Source organism: Zosterops lateralis (assembly GCF_965231275.1).
Source record: "Zosterops lateralis genome assembly, chromosome: 1".
Lineage (NCBI taxonomy): Eukaryota > Metazoa > Chordata > Aves > Passeriformes > Zosteropidae > Zosterops > Zosterops lateralis.
The window spans coordinates 17,490,277-17,508,550 of record NC_139762.1 but is presented as its reverse complement, the minus strand read 5'-3'; the positions used below and the strand labels follow the sequence as shown (position 1 = coordinate 17,508,550).

The 18,274-nt window shown below is 39.0% G+C and overlaps 1 protein-coding gene across 2 annotated transcripts; it reads right to left on the bottom strand.

Annotated features, from left to right (window-relative positions):
* Positions 1-363: 363 nt before the first annotated feature.
* MASTL (microtubule associated serine/threonine kinase like) lies at positions 364-17,901 on the bottom strand. 2 transcript variants are annotated; one of them, XM_083879213.1, is made up of 12 exons: positions 17,779-17,901; positions 17,013-17,150; positions 15,324-15,463; positions 14,494-14,582; positions 13,085-13,191; positions 12,636-12,771; positions 11,878-12,050; positions 9,508-10,728; positions 8,585-8,723; positions 5,160-5,273; positions 4,967-5,068; positions 364-3,509 (listed from the first exon to the last, which is right to left on the bottom strand). In XM_083879213.1, the coding sequence occupies exons 2-12, from the start codon at positions 17,130-17,132 to the stop codon at positions 3,352-3,354; spliced, it is 2,499 nt and encodes an 832-aa protein (XP_083735339.1). In that variant the 5' UTR covers positions 17,133-17,150; positions 17,779-17,901; the 3' UTR covers positions 364-3,351. The 2 variants fall into 2 exon arrangements, with proteins under 2 accessions (XP_083735339.1, XP_083735338.1); XM_083879212.1 differs by lacking the exons at positions 15,324-15,463; positions 17,779-17,901 and having other exon boundaries at positions 17,013-17,103.
* Between the last annotated feature and the right edge of the window lie 373 nt (positions 17,902-18,274).

Here is an 18,274-nt window from a genome sequence, read left to right as displayed (position 1 = left end):
AGATGGCTGGAGCTCTGACTTAGGATATGTAGCTTCAGCCTGTGCTCTCATCAGGAGGGCTGGGAGCCAAATCAGTTCTGCACAGCACTGGAAAGGGCCAGACCCAACCCCAAACTGCACTTGTGAAGCAAACATCAAGCTGGTTTCCTGCAGCAAATCAAGCTTCACCTGAAAGGCAGAAGCTTGCTCTGTATTAAACCAGATTAAACATTCCACCCTGTCAGAGCTGCTCAGCTGAAAGCACAGAAGCAGAGCCAGGTCTAAGTGTGTGCATGGTGCAGCTGTTCTGTCCTCAGGGTTCTGTGTCTTCTGTTCTGCTGCTGTGGCAGGGGAAGAAGTATCACAATTAAAGAAAAACAACATGCAGAAGCAGCAGCACAACTGCACTATTTTATTTTTTATATTTACACAAAAGTAAAGTGAATTTTTTAAACATGAGTAAGTGCAAAGTGAACTTTTGGAGAATGCAGTAAGAGAGGAACAGAATGCATTTTATTGCCAGAGTAACCATGGGTAAAACCCAATCATGCTGAAACTGGAACCTCTGAGCTCAACAACCCCTGGCAGCACTTGAGCACCTTGGCACCCAGACTCTGCCCCACAGCACATAAGGCTGGGCATAACTGTCCAAGAGTGCTGCTTTTTGTGTAACAAAGTGCCACTGATCTCTCCAGTAGTTTTCAGATGGACTGTGCTTTCAGATGGTCTGTTTAATGTTAATAAACTGTCTCTCAAGATAACTTGGAAGCTACAAAGCTTATATGTAGGTTATGCACATAAATAAAGTTTAGGCCTTCAGGGAGCACCATGTAGCAGCTGGAGTACTTGCCAAGTGATATTCCACAGCTTCTAAGGATTGGAAGCTTTTGCCAGCCTACACAATTATTTGTAGATCTTTACTAATGAGAAGAAACACCAAATCTCTTCCAGCTACTACATTACACCTTTTAAACTTTTACCTGTAGTATCCAAGTCAAGCAACAAGTGGGGCAAAACCAATGGGATTTAGTTGACAAAGAACTCCACGTTGAACCAAAAAGCTGGGATTCACCTTTTTTACAAAAGATAAAAGCCCGACCAACCAAAACACCCCACAAACAACCCACAGATCTCAACAATCAACATCTGACATTTAACTCCATGTTTGCTCTAACGAGGATAAATGCAAGATAATGAAGAGAACAGGGTACTGCAATATTTTCTGGGCTAATTGTGCAAAATTTAAATTTTGGACAGCAGTGTAGTGATAGCTTCATATTAAACATTCAGATTTGTCAATTGGCCTATTTACTGTTCTACAGATTCTCTATTTTTGTACTGCATTAATCAACTGGTAGAAACACCACAATTTTCTTTTAGGATAAGGTTTTTATAGAAGCTTACTTGACCTTTGTATATGATTAAGAGAACTCTTTCAAGTGGTTAGAAAAGATTATACCAGTGCAACAAGTTTCTTCCACCTTGATGGGAATGTATTATACTGCCAAATGGGAACAGGTGTAACCATTTGTAAAGCACTGAAGATAAAGAGCTGTTGTGGTGTTCAGTTTATATTATTTCTTTCACATGTAATCATAGTTAATTCTTTTAAGACTTGCTTTCTTAAACTAGATTACTAGAAATGGAAGAATAAATTGCATAAAATACCAGTGATTAAGGTACCCTCCTACCCCAGTTTGTATATTGTAACTGTACACAGGAAAATCACTAAAGAACTTCTCATCGCTTTCAGAGAATGCTGTCTATGACTACTGCTTCAGTAGTGCATTAATTAGCTTGCACCTTTTCCATCATGTAACAATTGTAGTGAACAACTTAGAAGTTTTCTGAAACTGCAGTCCTTAGCAAAGGAAGTGAGATTCACTTTATGTTTTGCAACTTGCCAAGATTCTGTTTCACAAATTTGAGTTGTCACACCAAGAGCTGGGATTGGTCATTTTGAGCTATTAAGAATCAGCTGTCTTTAGGTCTTTCTAGGAAACTTCCTTTTTCTTCACCATTCCCATTCCTTTCCCAATAATCTGAGGGGACGGCAGGAAGCCTGGCAGATACTATTTGTTTAGAATTCCATCAAGAAATCTTGTCTTCCAGGAAGCAGGGTAATGAAGGGACAACTTACTACCACTACAAATAAGTTCATAAAACCAAAAGGCACTTGGCAAAAATCACTGGCAAAATGCTTGGCTTCTGGCACGTGGCCCTTGGCTGGCAACACCATCTAGCACAAATGATTATCGAGCATGTATTAACTGGAAAAATTAAGATCTTCTTTAAGTTAGAGATACCTATGCAAGAAAAATACTGAAGATTTAAACAAGATTTATCTACAAATTAATTTAAACAGGATTATCTACAAATAAACCTAGCAGACACAGGTTTTGTGTTGCATTTAAAGATAAATTTAAATATACATCCCCCTAATTCAAGTTTATACAGAATATACACTTCTATCTTATATTCTAGTCAGAATCCAAGCTCTGGCTGTGAATTTACAGAACCGTCTATTAGCCTACAATATATTATGGTCCTTAATATTTGGCAGCTTCAGTATGAATATTACTTGCTAGAAAACAATCACCTGACACAAGTGAGCACACACACACACACTGGGCATTTTCTGTACAAAACCAGTAAATGTATGTTCAGTCCAGCTTCCTACAGCCCAAGTGGTTACAACTTGGCAATGACTCGAGCAGAGCATTTAACAGACTTGCCCCAAGTATCCTCTCCCTGCCCCATTTTCTCTGGGGCAGGACAATACCAGAGGAGCTCCTGCCAGTCTCCTGTGCCTCTTCTACCTGAACTAACTTGGAACACTGTTGTATCTTCTCATTCCTTTTGAGAATAAGACAAACAGAAGACAAGACATTTCAATGCTGTATTAAGATTTCAATTTTCCACCTTGAATAGTTTTGCACAGTGGATATATATTCACACTGGTCAGAAAAGACTGCTCCCAAACCAGCTTGCCACCAATAGGTAAGTTATTAATTAGATACAATTCCTTTATATCCTTTCCCTATTTTGTTTAGCTGGGAAATAATGCCACACTTCCTACTGGAATAATTCATTGCTATTAAAAAGCCCCATTATTGCCAAGAGTTATTAGCTCCAAGAAATACAATGCTCTGGCCTCTTAGTAAGGTGCAGTGACATAAAAAGTAGCACAAAGGCACTTGATACCAGTTTCATACAGTAGTTTCACTTTAGAATAAAGGAGGCTATAATAAAAATAGGCTGGTAACTTGAAACACACTAAATTCAGCAAGGAAACTTAGTCAAGGCCAAACTAGGGTTACAAGACAACCTGTAAGTGTGCAAAACCATGGAGAATGTTCACTTATCTTGATGCTATAAGCTAAATCCAGACACAGTCAGGTGCTGAGCATTGTTTCTAGCTTCAAAGTAAGAAGTGTCAGTCTCATCGTCTGGCTGAGGTATAAATGGCATAGTTTGATTCTGGAGATTATCCCAGTCCACCCCGTGAAAGAGAGGGTGATGCTTCAGTTCTGAAACAGAAGTTCACATGAGCATTATAAACTTCCTTATGTCCAAGCCCCATAGTCACTTTGTTCCCTCATCTATAACTGCCAGTAGATTTGCTCTATATTCCATTTTGGAAGTTCATAAAAGTGCAAATTGCAACTGGGCTTTGATTATCCCCAACTTCATTAGGATCAAACTCTTGGCAGGACAAGTAACTGCCACCCCCCCATCCAGGGAACCTGTTTCACACAGCTCCACTGAGCCAAAAGCAGCTTTAAAGCTGCTCTTACCCAAAAAGATTGAATTTAGAGAAGCACAGCACAACAACATAACTGGGATTTCCCAGTACAAAAAGCTTTATGATATAGCAATAAAAGGGAGAGCACAAATTTTGGAGAGGGGAGAGAAGATGACAGTGATGGAAACTTAGATACAACAAGAAAAACTTAATGGTTGTCCTGAAAACTACTCCTCCAACTTCACTTCACTGAACTATAAACTGGACAATGAGGCCAGATACAGTTTCCAGTCTTGACAAAAAATGAATTTTGAAGAAGCTCACCTAGGAAGAAACCATTATGTCATCTATTTTAACTGCCTGTCATTTTGACAGGCAATTAGATTTCACTCTAAAATCCCAAAATAAAGACAATAATTTGTGTTTAACTAAAACACCTTCAAATTGCATCTTGGGAAATATCAAAGCCACAGGATTTTCTGTTGACATAATAATCTTCATTCATAATCTTGTGCCTTCTCTATTTCAATTTGGCTTGATTTCAGCTTCTAGCATTTAGTCTTTGTGTAAGCCTTTCCATAGTAATTTCCTTCTCTAGTGATTTCTTGAGCAGTTCTCATTATTTCTTTCTCTATTTCTGAAATACCTCACTCTAAATTTCTTTCCATTACCAACTTTTTTTTAATAAAACATAGTCACTGTTAACAATAATAGCAAATGTTTACGCCTTTCTATAAGGGAAAGAAAAAAAGAGTAGACTTTGTAACAGCAGATATTATCAAACTTTGTATTCTCCTATGCATTCAGCAAAGACAAGCTGTTCCTAAGAAAAAACTGCTCTGTCTAAATAAACTGTTTGTTGTAGGAGATCCCAAACTATCATCTTTTAATCAAAGTTCCCAATGGCATTTAAGTTAAAAATTGCAAATACCCACTAGCTAAGAGAGAAGTTTGGTATATCAGATGTCAAACACTAAAAACACATAGCAAAACAGCAGTAAAGCAAAACAAGTTCAATTAAAAAAATTAAAACCCAACAAAACAACCCTGCCCCAGAATTACCTTGTTCAGAAAGGAAAATCCCCACAAGAAAACAGAAAATACCACAACTTGTTAAGTGCTGTGGTATTATACATGGAACCTAGTGAGGCATAGAAGTTTATTAGTCTAAGTTTCAGGAGGAGGAGGAGATCACCACTTAAAAATTTGCAATTAATTGCAAAGAACAATTTTAATACTAACCCTTCAGTCCAGCCCTCTTAGTAGTGTCAATTGTTAGAAGAGTATCTATTGCATTCTGGGCATTATCAGACAGCTTTTCTTCACCCTCAGGCCAGGGAATATCTACAGACAAAGATGCAATTGAGTTGGTAACTCAAACTGTTAAACAAATATTGGAAATACATACTTTCCCTGATTAACTGAAACAGATTACCTCTTTTCAAAATATTTTGGAAGACCTGTGTTGGTGTTTCATCGTTAAAAGGTGGAATTCCAGTTAGAAACTCAAACAGACAAACTCCAAGGGCCCACCAGTCTACAGCAGAACCTGGTAAAATAAATTTACATCATTACACTTACACAGATTATACTTGCAAAGACTTAAAGATTAGCAGAAACTGAAGAGTGTTTAGATCCTGCAAGTTTCTTGAAAATGATGAAGATACAAGTTGTATTTAATAATCATGCAGATTTAAAATATAGTAAAAGATTTTTTAAGGCCACTGCTTCTTAATTCTTTATAGGTAACACTGGGGTTTACTGATAAAACCAAGGGGGCTCTTAGTAACAATCTAATTATCAACTCCCATGACAGAGAACCCAGGAGCTGACTTCTCCAAGAGATTATTTTGTGATAAGAAATAGATGCCACATGACTAGAGCCCAGATGAGTGCTCCACGTTGCTGCCTGTGCCCTTCTTTCAGTTCTTTAAAAAGTCTCCAAAACTTCAGACTACTGAACTTAATTTTTGTTTCTCTAAATGATGGTGAACATCATGAAGACAGCTTGCAGAAATGAGCCAGCACACATGAAGCTGGCATTACCTTCCATTACACTGAATTGACTGGGGCAATGTGTAGTTATCAGCTCTCTCTGCTTTGTTATGAAATAGTTCTGGTTTTCCACATTACAGGAAATGTCTTTTTGCCAATCTCTTCTGTTAATCTACATCAAAACCAGCAGGCAAAGCAATCCCAGACACCACTGCATGCATTCTAAGCTTTCTGCATCTTCAAGCCATGCCCACTTCATGATAAAAAGAATAGATGCCAAAATTACCATTAAAAAAAGACAAAAACACACCACACCTAACCAACTTTGAAAGATAATAAATCTAATTGTTCTTGGCTTTTTTGGCATACAGAAAAACCTAAGATACCTCCAAGCAAACAAGTGTTTTGAGCCATTTCACAAAGACTACTGTTAAGTTTAGAAACGCTGAAAATCAAAGTTAACCAGTAATCTAACACAATTTTAGCAACTCCTAACAGCAGTAAGAGTGCCCCACCAAGCTAAGCACATCAAAGCAGTGAGTTCACATCCACTGTTGTTAGAGCACCTGGATGTTCAGTAAAATACTCCCAGCTCCAGTCAAAGTCTAATAAGATCACAACCTGAACAATGTAATAACCAGGTTTCAGTAACAATTTTCCCCACACAAAGTCTAACTAAAATTTGATTAACTCCTACCACATCCCTGCTAAACAGGACCCAAGGACAGCATGAAGCTGTGCTGGGGAGTTTTAGGTGGGATATTAAGGAAAGCTTTTTCACCCAGAGGGTGGCTGGACACTGGAACAGGCTCCCCAGGGCAGTGGCCACAGCACCAGGCCTGGCAAGGGTTCAAGAAGTGTTTGGACAATGCTCTCAGGGACATGGTGACTCTTGGGGCTGTTCTGTGCAGGGACAGGAGTTGGACTTGATCCTTTTTAGGTCCCTTACAACTTGGGATATTCTATGATTCTGTGATTTGAAGCAAGAAACAGTAACACCAGGTCTTGAGCACATGAACCTTCTTCACCCATAGGCAAAGTAAATCAGATTGATTGCAATAAAGCGAAAGGCAGCAATGAGAAAAAGTCTCTCTGGCTTTACCTCCTGTTACACAATTTAGGAATGCTGACTTTCCTTCTGAAGTACATTCTGGTATGTGTGATTTCTGATAGCTTAATTTTACTGATATGATGTTTCCTGACTTTGTGAGCACCACACATTTTTTTTATGTGGAGGCATATTGGACATGCCTTTCTGTATAGAAACATTGTTCACCCAAACAATATTCTCAGAAACTGTGATCTGGTTATACTTTGACTGTTCAGTTATGCTGAGCACTTCGGTTCAGCACAGAATACAGAAAACTCACCAGAGATCAGAGTCCCTGCATATGAAAAGACAATGAAGTAAAAATATTACAATTATTGCCAAAAAACCAATAACAAATACGAATATTGAATATGAAGTATGATTCTCTGAAGGCATAGGAATAAAGACTTTTTCCTAAGGTAGTATTCCACAATAAAGAAAATTTGCAATGTTAAATCTAAGTTAGAAAAAAAAAATAAAATAGCTTTGTAACATGATTTATTTAGGATTAAAACTACATTTACAAGCAGCTCAACTTGCAAAATATTTAGTGAGGGAAAATTTGGAGTTCCAAAAACCCCAGCTTTGCTGAAGGTACTGGGAGATTTGTAATTTCCCAACACAAACCCCAGACTCTGCAAGGTTTCACTGAAGTCTTGACAATCCAGTAACCACAGAGAAATCACCTTGTAATCAAGTTTCACATTGTCTAAGTAACACTGATTACATTTCCAAAATATTATCCAGTTTTAACATCTGCCAGATAACCAGGAAGCCTAAATGGAAGTGCAGAACAACAACTACATATGTTCAGTATTTTCAGTTTTTACCTTTAAATTGTTAAATCTCTTCATTGAGTTTTAGTTAATTTACATTAGCAGAATTTTATTGTTCCACAGGATAGTAATCACTACCTCTCAATTAAAGTCTCTCTCTTATGTAGTTTTCCCAAAACTTGCAGCTCTACAAAATAGTAGTATACTTTTGAGATGAAAATAAAATGCAATTATACATCAACAACTGTATCAGAGATAGATACATTGCATTTAGTTTTTGTTAATGCTTCTTGCAAGTTAGCAGAAAACTATTTCAGACTTTTTGTTGATCTTGGTGGATCTCAGAATCTGAGACAAACAAATTTACACCCTTCAGAGTTGTGCTATTTTAGTATAGTATTTTGAAAACAAACAAACAAAAAACCAACATCCCAAACTTTGACAGCTATTACTGCACCCTTATATAGAAGAATCTGTCAGTGGTCTGAAGTGTTTCATGAGTTCACTCAACTCAGTAACTGATTTTAAGGCAACTTCATAAAATTTTCTGGCTTCACATAACACTTTAATATCAATAAATACAGAAATAATAATAAATATATTTAAATAATAACAAAAATAATTGGAGGCTTAAGCCTTTCACTGTAAAATTTCACTAAATTCCCCCTTTTCCATCTCAAAGGATCTTTAAGGTACTCAGGATGACCAAGTGGTTACTCCTAAGCCACATAGAAGTTTCAGGGTGTCAAAGCAGCTTCCAATGCTGATTGGCAGCAAGCATGACTGTGATGGACAACCAAAACCTCTGGTTATGAGAAAGCAGTAAATGAATGGAAGGAGCAGCTGAAGCAAACACAGCCATCCATGATGGCAAAAGCTTAGCACTAGCTATTTTTGAATTCCAAATCTTATTGCTTGAAGGGTTTTACAGTTCTCCAGACATTTAGAAATGTAAAAATGCCACCTTTCAATTACTGACAGGTGGCTGGTCTGTCTTACCATGAGGCTGGATCAAAAGCAGCTCAGGTGCCAGGTAGTCTGGGGTGCCCAGGATGCGTTCACCTTCCACAGGGGCAGCTCCTCTTCGGACACTCTTTGGAGTCCTGTAAGGTGTGCCAGCATCCCCTCGATGAGGGGTCTGAAAAGATGGGACAAGGATTTCAGATGTCAAACAAAAACAGCTCAGAAACTCCCATCTCCGGGTTTAGTTATGGATGTAATAATTTATACTCAAGTTCAAGTCAAGAACTAGTCACAAAACATTCCCTGAAAAGCTTCCATTGCTTTTTCACAACAGTCTTGAAGCATAAAGATGCCAACTCTTGAGAAACTTTTCCCTAAGTTCTTCCTCCAGTATCACATCCAGCAGCAATCACTGCTTACATCAATCTTTGTAATAGGCTTGTAACTGGCACTTGACAGAATACATTACACCATCACTTTTACCAGGATTTAATAAAAAAAGGAAGTAGCAGGTACAATGACAGTTAGCAGCAGCTGAACAGCATTCACAGACTGTCTTGGGAAGGGTGTGGGATGACAACATCAGAGACTTTCCATTACATTAGGAAACCTATACCTGCTCACAGAAAATACAACACTGTACTAGGAGCAGAATGAGACAAAAATAGCATAGGCTTTTTTTTTAATCAATTCACTGTAACAGCAAAGGTTTCTTAGAGATCGACAGTCAATGGATGTTGAGCCAAAGGCAAACCAGTGAACATAAACCCACTGCTAAATTCTTACAGAAATTATAATTTTGGCCACACAAGTGCAGCCAAGTGAAACACTGTCAGCAAAGGTAATTTTGACAGACTACCTCAAAGTACTTGAGTTTTCCCTAAATTTACCACTGAAATCATTTCAGGTCTCTAACATCCAATGTATGCACAAAGTTTCTATCCGCCTCCTTTACCTACCTGATAGGCCAGATATGGTCGTCCTTTCTGTAATGGAGTGAGAGCTGTTGGGTAAGAGCCACTGCAAGCAGGTGAAAGATCCATTATATCTAGGGAAGCCATGCTGCATGGCTCAGATATATTGGATACATTGATTGGACTATTGTAACTCCGAAAAACAACAGCATTTTTTTTTAAGAGACTCAGTGCTTCCATCATCTTTTCTGAAGGAGAGGATACTGTGTCAAGGTCAGTTTCTTCCACATGTTTCTGGTCATTATCCTTTTTTTGATGTAATGGCTTGCAGTCCTGGACTGTATGTGCCTCCTCTACATTCTTTGAGGCATCTTGGGGCTCTGGTGATGTTATTAGCACACCTTCAGGTTTTGGTTCCTCAAAGGAGAGGTCTTTAACACTTCTGTCCAAATCTAAAAGCTGCTTTTCTAGATGACTTTCTGTAACAGACACTTCAGGAAGCAAGTCAGAATCTGCACCGAAGACATCTAAAGGTTTTTCATCATCAATGCCTAAAAAACTTGAGTTCATGTACTCCTTTTCATCATCCTTTCCACAGTCTGCATCCAGATCACACATAAGATTTTTAGCTACAGTTGGAGTAAGTGATCTTTCTATTGCTTCCTGGTTACTAGTAAAACCTGTAACTTCTTCCTTGCTTTTGCAGGTGTCACATAGGCATCCATCATTACAAAGCATTAAGGATTGAATTTCTGTTGTCAAACCTGTCCCTTTGTTTTCTGGAAATTCTGAGATCTGACAGCCACGTTTATATTCTGCATTGCTTTTTTTAACATAGTTAAATTCCTGACAAGGACTAGTGTCAACTGATTCAAAGCTTCTTTTTACACCTGGCTTTTCAAACATTTCTTCCTCTTTGACAGACTCATTCTGCCTTGAAAGTGACTGTTGTAGTCTGCAAACCTCTGCTGTTTCATAAGTCATGTCTCTTTTATTCACAAAGACTTCTTCTTTCCAAATCTTATTTTCAGCAATACATTTTCTTACTACACCTTTCACATCCAGAGTGCTCACAGGAGTGTCTGTTATATCCAACTTCTGCCTACTGCCAGAATCATTGCTGGCAATGGGAGAAATGGCAGACTCAAGTTCTTCTTTCTTTAACACTTCTATACCTTGGCTATTTGCCAACATAACATTTGAAAGCAGAGCTGACCCACTGTTACTGGTTTTGCATGTTGTAGAACAAGGTTCATCTTCACTTTGCTGCAAAAAAGCACATTAAGTTTTAAGTATCAAGAAAAATACGATTTCAGCATTACAGAAATGTTTAATCTGAAATACTTTATTACAAGCCCCATAATGAAATGTAGACTTGCAAGCATTACTCATTCTAACTACTACTAGTGAAAAAATCATACTTCAAAATACAAAAAATAAATCAAAGTCAAATTAAGGATAATTTGACTTCTTTTAAAACCATAAAATAAGCTTGCTAGGGTACAATAGAAAATGCCATATTTTCAAATGCCAAAGGATGAAAAAATAGAGCAATTGAAGCTGTATTTGTGATTTTATTTTAAGAAGTTAAGCTTCAGAAGTTTTCAGTTTCCAAGAACGTTCAAAGGAAAGTACCCTGTGGTATATTACACTTCAGAGATGACAAAAGGAAAATCTGATATTACTGATGTTTGGATAACACAATACTAAAACCAAGGCCTAAGAAAGAGATAAATACAAAATAATAAATTGTTTTAAATATAAGTTGTTCTGTATGCCCTAAATAGGAATCATGGCAAGGAACTACATAGCACAGCAGCATTTACTTTTAGATTTGTGTCTGTGCAGAATTTCATTAACACATTAAAATAGGATAAAATATTATCAGCTATAATTACTGGTGTTAGGTTAGTTATAAAAAAACCTTCAGTAATAAAAGCCTTAAACTCCTCAGTTTAACAGCTAGTAGAAGTCTGAAGTGGATTTTATTGTTTTCCCAAGTTCTGTCTTTTAAAGAAATTCTTTTGCCTGCAATGCTGAGCAAATAAAGCTACAGGGATAAGGTCAGCTTCCAAAGAGCCACTGCTCCCAGCAGTGCACACGTTGTGCAGGATAGGGCTAAACCAGGGATGGTCAGTGAAGCCTTCTCTTTCACTCCTTTACTGCAGGCTCAATAGCATCTGCTTCTCCTGTTATATCGCACATGACTAATATTTGTTTGAAGAAAAAGGTTTTATCAGATTGATCCAAAATCCTACTCAACACAAATTACAACCCCTGCTCCCTCTACTGCAGGAAAGTTTCTCAACACTTGAAATAACTGAGGCAAGTAAGTAAGTAGAAGACATTTGCAACACTGCATACACAAGTACAAACTAATTTTAATTTAGAGTGGGAAGATGAAACAGTCCTGACCTCTACATCTTTCCCGCACCTGGGGCTGCTCCGGTTTTCTGGCTCCACGCTGGACAGGTGTGTGTGAGACTGCCTACAGACACTGGAGGTACCAAACCTGCTCCTTGACTGAAGCAGAGAAGGAGTTAAACTCCTCGCTGGCATCACAGGTGTTAATTGAGAATTATCCAGATCTTAAGAGAAAAAAGATTCAAACGTTGATACAAACAGGCAACACATACTGACTGACTTCACACTATGTTAAGCTTGCACATCCAAGGAAGCTAAGGAAAGCTATGTGTAACAACAATTTCTCTTGTCATCTTTCCTGCACAGCCAATTCACGCATTTTTTGAATTAGGAACTTGCCAAGAATGTAAAAGCAGTACAAACATTAGCAACATAGTCACTTTCTCATTTCAGGTTAGAAATGAGAAAGCAGCAAGATAAGACGATTTGAATTAAAACCATATATTTAACTATTTTTAAAGTGAAAGTATGTCAAGAACTGACACTATTTCTGTAAAATATCAAAGGGTGATTTTGAATTCAGGGGTCATGATTTAAAAAAACCCAATCAAACAAAACCACTTTAGAAGATGACATAAGTAGTGTAGGTAAAAACATGTCAGATGTAAAGCACTGGAGGAATGGTGGAGAGCAAGACACCAGTAGAATCACGCCTTTTATGAAATGGGTGCAATATATATTTTACTCATATTAAAAGACCAGAACCTTATAGCCAGAGTATTCCTCAGCGCAAGGCCCACTATACTCACGTGTTTTGAATAATTTAGTTGAAAGAGGGGTATTTTCCTTTTGGGCCATGGGTACAGGAGAGACCATTCCATGTGGACTGCCAGGTGATTGACTTGATTTGTGCCCTGGCACTTTCATTCCTACAGGAGGAGTATACTAACAAGCAGAAAGAAGCACAGTTAAAAGTTAATGGAGTCTGAACGAATTCTCGATCCAGGATTGAGAGTGTAACTTCACCCATTCTTCATGATGTTTGCATTGGAGCTTGGCCATGCCCATTAAAAAGTTACCAATTCAAAATACAGTCCAAGGTAATCACATCAGAACTTCAAAGTACTCTAAACATATCTTAAGTCATTCTATCAGCACGCAGAAGAGATGCAAGACTAGCCTTATAATGCCAACTATTGAATTTAAGATAGTTAAACTGAAAGGACGAAGTACTTCAAAGACAGTGAAAACTACTTACAAAGCCCAGAGAACTGATAAGAGACAACAATTGTCCTGGAGTACGTGAGTAGTCCTGTTTTGGCTTTGCCATGGATGGGGTAGTAAGGATATCGATCATATTTATCTCTACAGAATAAAAAAAAACCAAAATCAAATAGGTCAGGTTTTTATTTTGATATTAAAAAAGGCAAAGTTGCAGACATTTACTTAAGTTTCATGAATAGGAAGAAAAGTTTTAGTCACATACTCAACAAATATACAAATGAAGCCACCAAGACCAATTGAAAACTTACCAGTACATTCTTATTTCACACAAGGTGTTTCCTCTTATACATCCATACATTTATACATACAGAAGTTGTGGAAGTCAAATTTCTTTTCCAATATACTATGCTAAAAGCACTGCATTTTCTAATTTGATATCAGCTTTGGTTCTTAAGCAGCAGTTCCAGCTTGTGGCTTGTGGAATAGGATACTAAATTTGATTCCAAACGTGCCATCACTCCAAAAGAAATCTCAAAAAAGCTACACAAGAATTTTTCATAGGTGAAAATTCAACCTTAGATATCTTTTTTTGCTCACTAGCAGTAAGTAACTTTAAAGCTTCCATATAATGTTCAACTAGCCTGTCCCATTAGAACATCAGTTAAAGCAGTACATCATAAAAAATACAGAATACCTAGGATTTTCCTTCATATTCTTAAAACCATGAATCAAACTCCACAGACAACTCTGAATTTCTACATTCCTTTAATTATATAAAAAGGATGTACCCTCCAGCAGCTGCCTCAAAAAACCTGAACTGGTGCTGTGCAGCGTAAGTTTGGATGATCTGGCTAAGGAGGTACAAATCAATTCAGAAACTGGCTATTCACCTTAAGATCTGCAGCCTGTGCCAGACAGTCATGACTATTCACCTGTATTTTCTGCTTGAAAAGAACATTCACATGCCAAAGCGTTGATCTAATCTTCTGTTACGGACTTAGCACCTCCTCTTATCCCTCAAATTAATATCTGGAATGTCTCAGTTAATTTATTGGAAATTAATTCATACAGGACTGAGAGACATGAACTGAAGGGCAGAAATAGTCAGAAAAAGAAAAAGGAACAAGCCAGAAATATTCATTCATCCATTGAAATCTCCTAGTGGACTTCAGAAAACTTTCAAATCCATATCCCTCCCAAGAAAGGGCTCTAGATCTTATTTCATACACCCTTGTCCCAAAGAATAAATACTTTACCTTCTGAAGTGCAATGCAAAGAGCAGACCCCTTACTAGCACATAGCTAATCAGTACTTACCTATCAGAAATCAGGTATTACTGCAACTTATTTAATTGAAAGGTGCCCTTTACAGGGATGTGAAGTATACAAGAATATGGAAAAGTGATGCAAAAATACATTTTAATACAATAGAAAGAACTCTTACCTCTGTTCAGAGTAACTTTGGAAAGCCCAAAGTCTGTCAACTTTATATGTCCCTGATTAGAAATGAGCATATTGTCTGGCTTCAAATCCCTGAAAATACAAGTACAGCTGAAGTCAGCAAAAAGAGCACTTAGCCACACAAAGAAAGTTAACTGACCAGAAACGTTCAACACAAAACATTGGTGTTTAACAGTAACATCTCTTAGCCATCTTAGCAGAAGATTCCAGTTTGAAGAACACACCAAAATAATTAAATATATTTTAGCATTAAATATGGCACAAATATCTCAAGCTTTGTAAAAATCAGCATGCATGTCAAGAGTTGCATATTTTGTGCTTCAGCAGGCTCAGTGAGCATCCTTCACAAGTGGCACCATCATGACACTCACTGAAGTGCAGCTCCTACAGGTGACAAGGAAGCCCCCAGAAGGAGCTGCCATGTGTGCTCTTTGTAGCAGCGCTGAATGCAAAAAGAAGTCTCACTACGGGGCAGCATCAGGGTAGTCGGTGTCCCTTTGTCCCACAGGCCCATGTGCAGTGCCCAGAGGGTTCCTGAACCATCCCAGCTGCTAATACAGCACTAGAGCAGGAAAGAGCTGGCAGGGGAAAGCAGTGTGGGTTTGTGTGCTCAGCACAAGGACAGACTGGATTTTAGCCAGCATTTCACAACATTGCTGCAGGGCACACATGCAAAAAGAGCCTCCAGGAGCTCTAGCAAATGAGGGGCCTGTGGCAGCTGCCACAATGAAACGGTGATGGTTATGTGTTAAGAGTGAAAAAAATAAAAAAACCAAACTACCAAATACTTATTTGTAAGAAAAAAAAAATCACCTGTGGATTATTCCATGCCTATGAAGATAGTCAAGAGCCAATGCTGCTTCAGAAATATACTTAACAGCCATTTCTTCATCAAAATATCCATAAATATGGAGAAGAGATTTGACATCTCCACCAATAAGGTACTCCATCACCTGTCATTCAAGCATTTTATATTTTTTATTTAAAACACATTTCAAAATTGCAAGTAAAATACAAAATAACTTTCACCCCTAGAAAAATATGACTTCAAGGAGCAGAAGCAGATAGAAGTATCTTTGTGCAAACCTCATTTCCCACACAATAATTTTCACTTGCATAAAATAATTAAAGTTTCATGTAACAGCCGACATGAAACATTTTCTTTCTCTACACTACTCATTTATTTTATTTGCCTAGATTACTTTTAGAAGCTAAGTAAAAAGTTGACTACAGCTTTTGAGAGTTAACCACAGAATTTTTTCTACATTATACATATTATATATTTCTATATGGGATATGATATATTTTAACCTATATTTATATTCATGTATTAATCTGTATTTAGCATAATATTATATATTTCCATAGGACAGAAAATTAAGTGCAAAGCATTCCTGTGAAACTCAAGGCCTGAAGCCAAAGACCACGTATTCTATACAAATCAAAGTATCTCAATACCTTATCTTGCAATCATTTTTACACAATATCAGAATCAGACCTGAGCTTTGAGGAATAAGTACAAATTGTTAAAAACGCAAACAGTGACAGTTACTGTACATTTAAGACACATGAAAAGGAGTGCAAAAAAAAATACACACACCCAATAAATCATCATGCAGACATGCATTATGATGGCCCATGTCATATTCAAAATAACATAGAAGTCAGTAGGGCTTCTAAACTCACTCTTTGATGTCAAGAATGCATTTATAGGGCTGGTCAGGAATCTCACCAGTACTTACATTCCAACAGACAACGTTCTTACACGCACACATGTATATACATACATATATACACACACATATACTCAGACATGATTCTAGCATCTCCTTTACAAATCCTTCACCCTGAAGTTCTCTACTCCATGGAGTAGTTCAGAGATTCCAGAAAAAGCTTTTGTTTGCACTCAAAATGCATTGTAGGAGTGCATAGCAATCTTGTCTCAGAATTTCATCAAGCTGTTCCCTGTCTGGCTGTTCCCAGCCATCCACACAAATCGTGCCAGACCCTTTGCAGACAGTCTGAATCCTTATGTGGAGGCAGTATATAAACCCATACACCAGCCCTGCTGTGCTCCACAGTGCTCTCTGTGGACCACCATTCAGTTTTGCCATTCGGTTATTATCTTGTCATGCAGGCCAACAACAATAACAAAATTTGAGCACCGGCAATAAGTAAAATAGATTTCCTTTAAGTAAGCCATAAAGTGTCTTCCAGTCTTGGCTTCTGCCTGACTAGAATGATTTCATGTTTTCCCTAAGATTTCTACATATTTCTAAGACAGAGTAGCTATTAGAAAAGCTTCTCCTGTAACAGAGAGGAACATGGGTGCAAAGAGCCCCAAGACACCAGAAGAAGAGAAATATTTTACTTGTTCAACCACTCTGAGAAAGATGTGAAAGTGACTAAGGAATACCATTACAAAAATGTTTTGAGATATCACTACAGTTTACACTCAATTTCCAAGACTACCATAAAACACCATAGCCATTTTTTACTCACTAAATAGACGTTGTTTGCTGACTGAAGTGAGTAGTATAAGTGCACAATGAAAGGACTTTTACTGAGAGCCAATGCATCCCTCTCTGCCTGCACCTGGTGAACCATATTTTTGTTGATCATGTCTGCTTTTTTCACCACCTGAAAAACAAAATAGAGCACACAAATGATTTAACCTCAGAATGCTCATAATAAAACCATGAAGAGACATATAGTTCTACAGAGCAACGCCTATCTTGTATGACTGTTTTTATGTTTCCTACTCTTTGTGTACTTTGTAGTTTGCTATAATCCTTTTAATCACTAAGACAAGCTTGCACAAATAATTGGTAAAGTTCTTACTAACGACAAGCCTAGATTTTAGTCCTCTGTGCAGCAACAATAAAAACGCAACAGGTTTTCGTTGTGTTTTTTTTAAATACTTACTCAGCAAGAACGTTTTTTATAATTTATTCTCGTCTTGTCTCTCACAGGCGGTGCTTTATCCCCCCCGGGGGCGCAAGAGCTGAGAGGGCTCAGTTCCAGCAACTGTTTACATGCGACAAGCCAACAGCGCTCTGGCGCTTGGCAAGGTTTTTGTCGTTATTTCCCTTATTTAAAGCACTTATAAAAGCAGCTGTCGTTATCAGAGGCCCCCTGACCAACCCCACCGAGACCTGAGAGAGGCGAGAGCGCGTCCCCGGGCACCGGGTGTGCGGAGCAGGGCCACTCCCCGAGGGCCGGGGGCTCACACCGGGGCCACGCCTGCCCGTCCCCTCGGGCGCCTCACCTTCACGGCATAGAGCCGGCCCGCCTTGCGGCCCAGGTACACCTTCCCGAAGGCGCCGCGGCTGATGGGCTTCACGATGGTGAACTCCTCGATGGAGGGGGGCCGGGGGACCTCGACCCGCGTGGGGCCGGCAGCTGTGGCAGCGCTGGGGCCGGCAGCATCGCCCCGCTCCCCCCCGGGCCGCTCGGGTGCCATGGCGCGCCCGGCCCCGGGCCCGCCGCGATTCAAAGCGGCCCCGCCCCGCCCCGCCCGCACCAACGGCAGCCGAGCTCTCGCGAGAGACGCGCGGGGCCGGGAGGTGCGGCCGTGGCATGGCGGGCAGGGCAATGGTGGTGGCCGCTCCCGCCCGGCGCCGCCCTCAGAGCGGGCCCGTGGCAAACCCCCGCACCTCCGAGCTGCCCGGTCGGTGCTCGGTGCGCATCTCGGCGCTCCTGCTTGGCTCGGGGGTGTAGCTTGCTATGAGCAGTTACAGCCCATTCCCATGGGAGGCTTGAAG

Bases quoted from the DNA above. Each gene is read 5' to 3' on its own strand.
- MASTL (XM_083879213.1), bottom strand. From the start codon at position 17,132: ATGATCAACAAAAATATGGTTCACCAGGTGCAGGCAGAGAGGGATGCA. The intron at 15,464-17,012 runs GTGAGTAAAAAA...CTTGAATGACAG, and splicing joins CAGCAAACAACGTCTATTTA to GTGATGGAGTACCTTATTGG. The intron at 8,724-9,507 runs GTAGGTAAAGGA...CCATCTTTTCAG, and splicing joins GACCATATCTGGCCTATCAG to ACCCCTCATCGAGGGGATGC.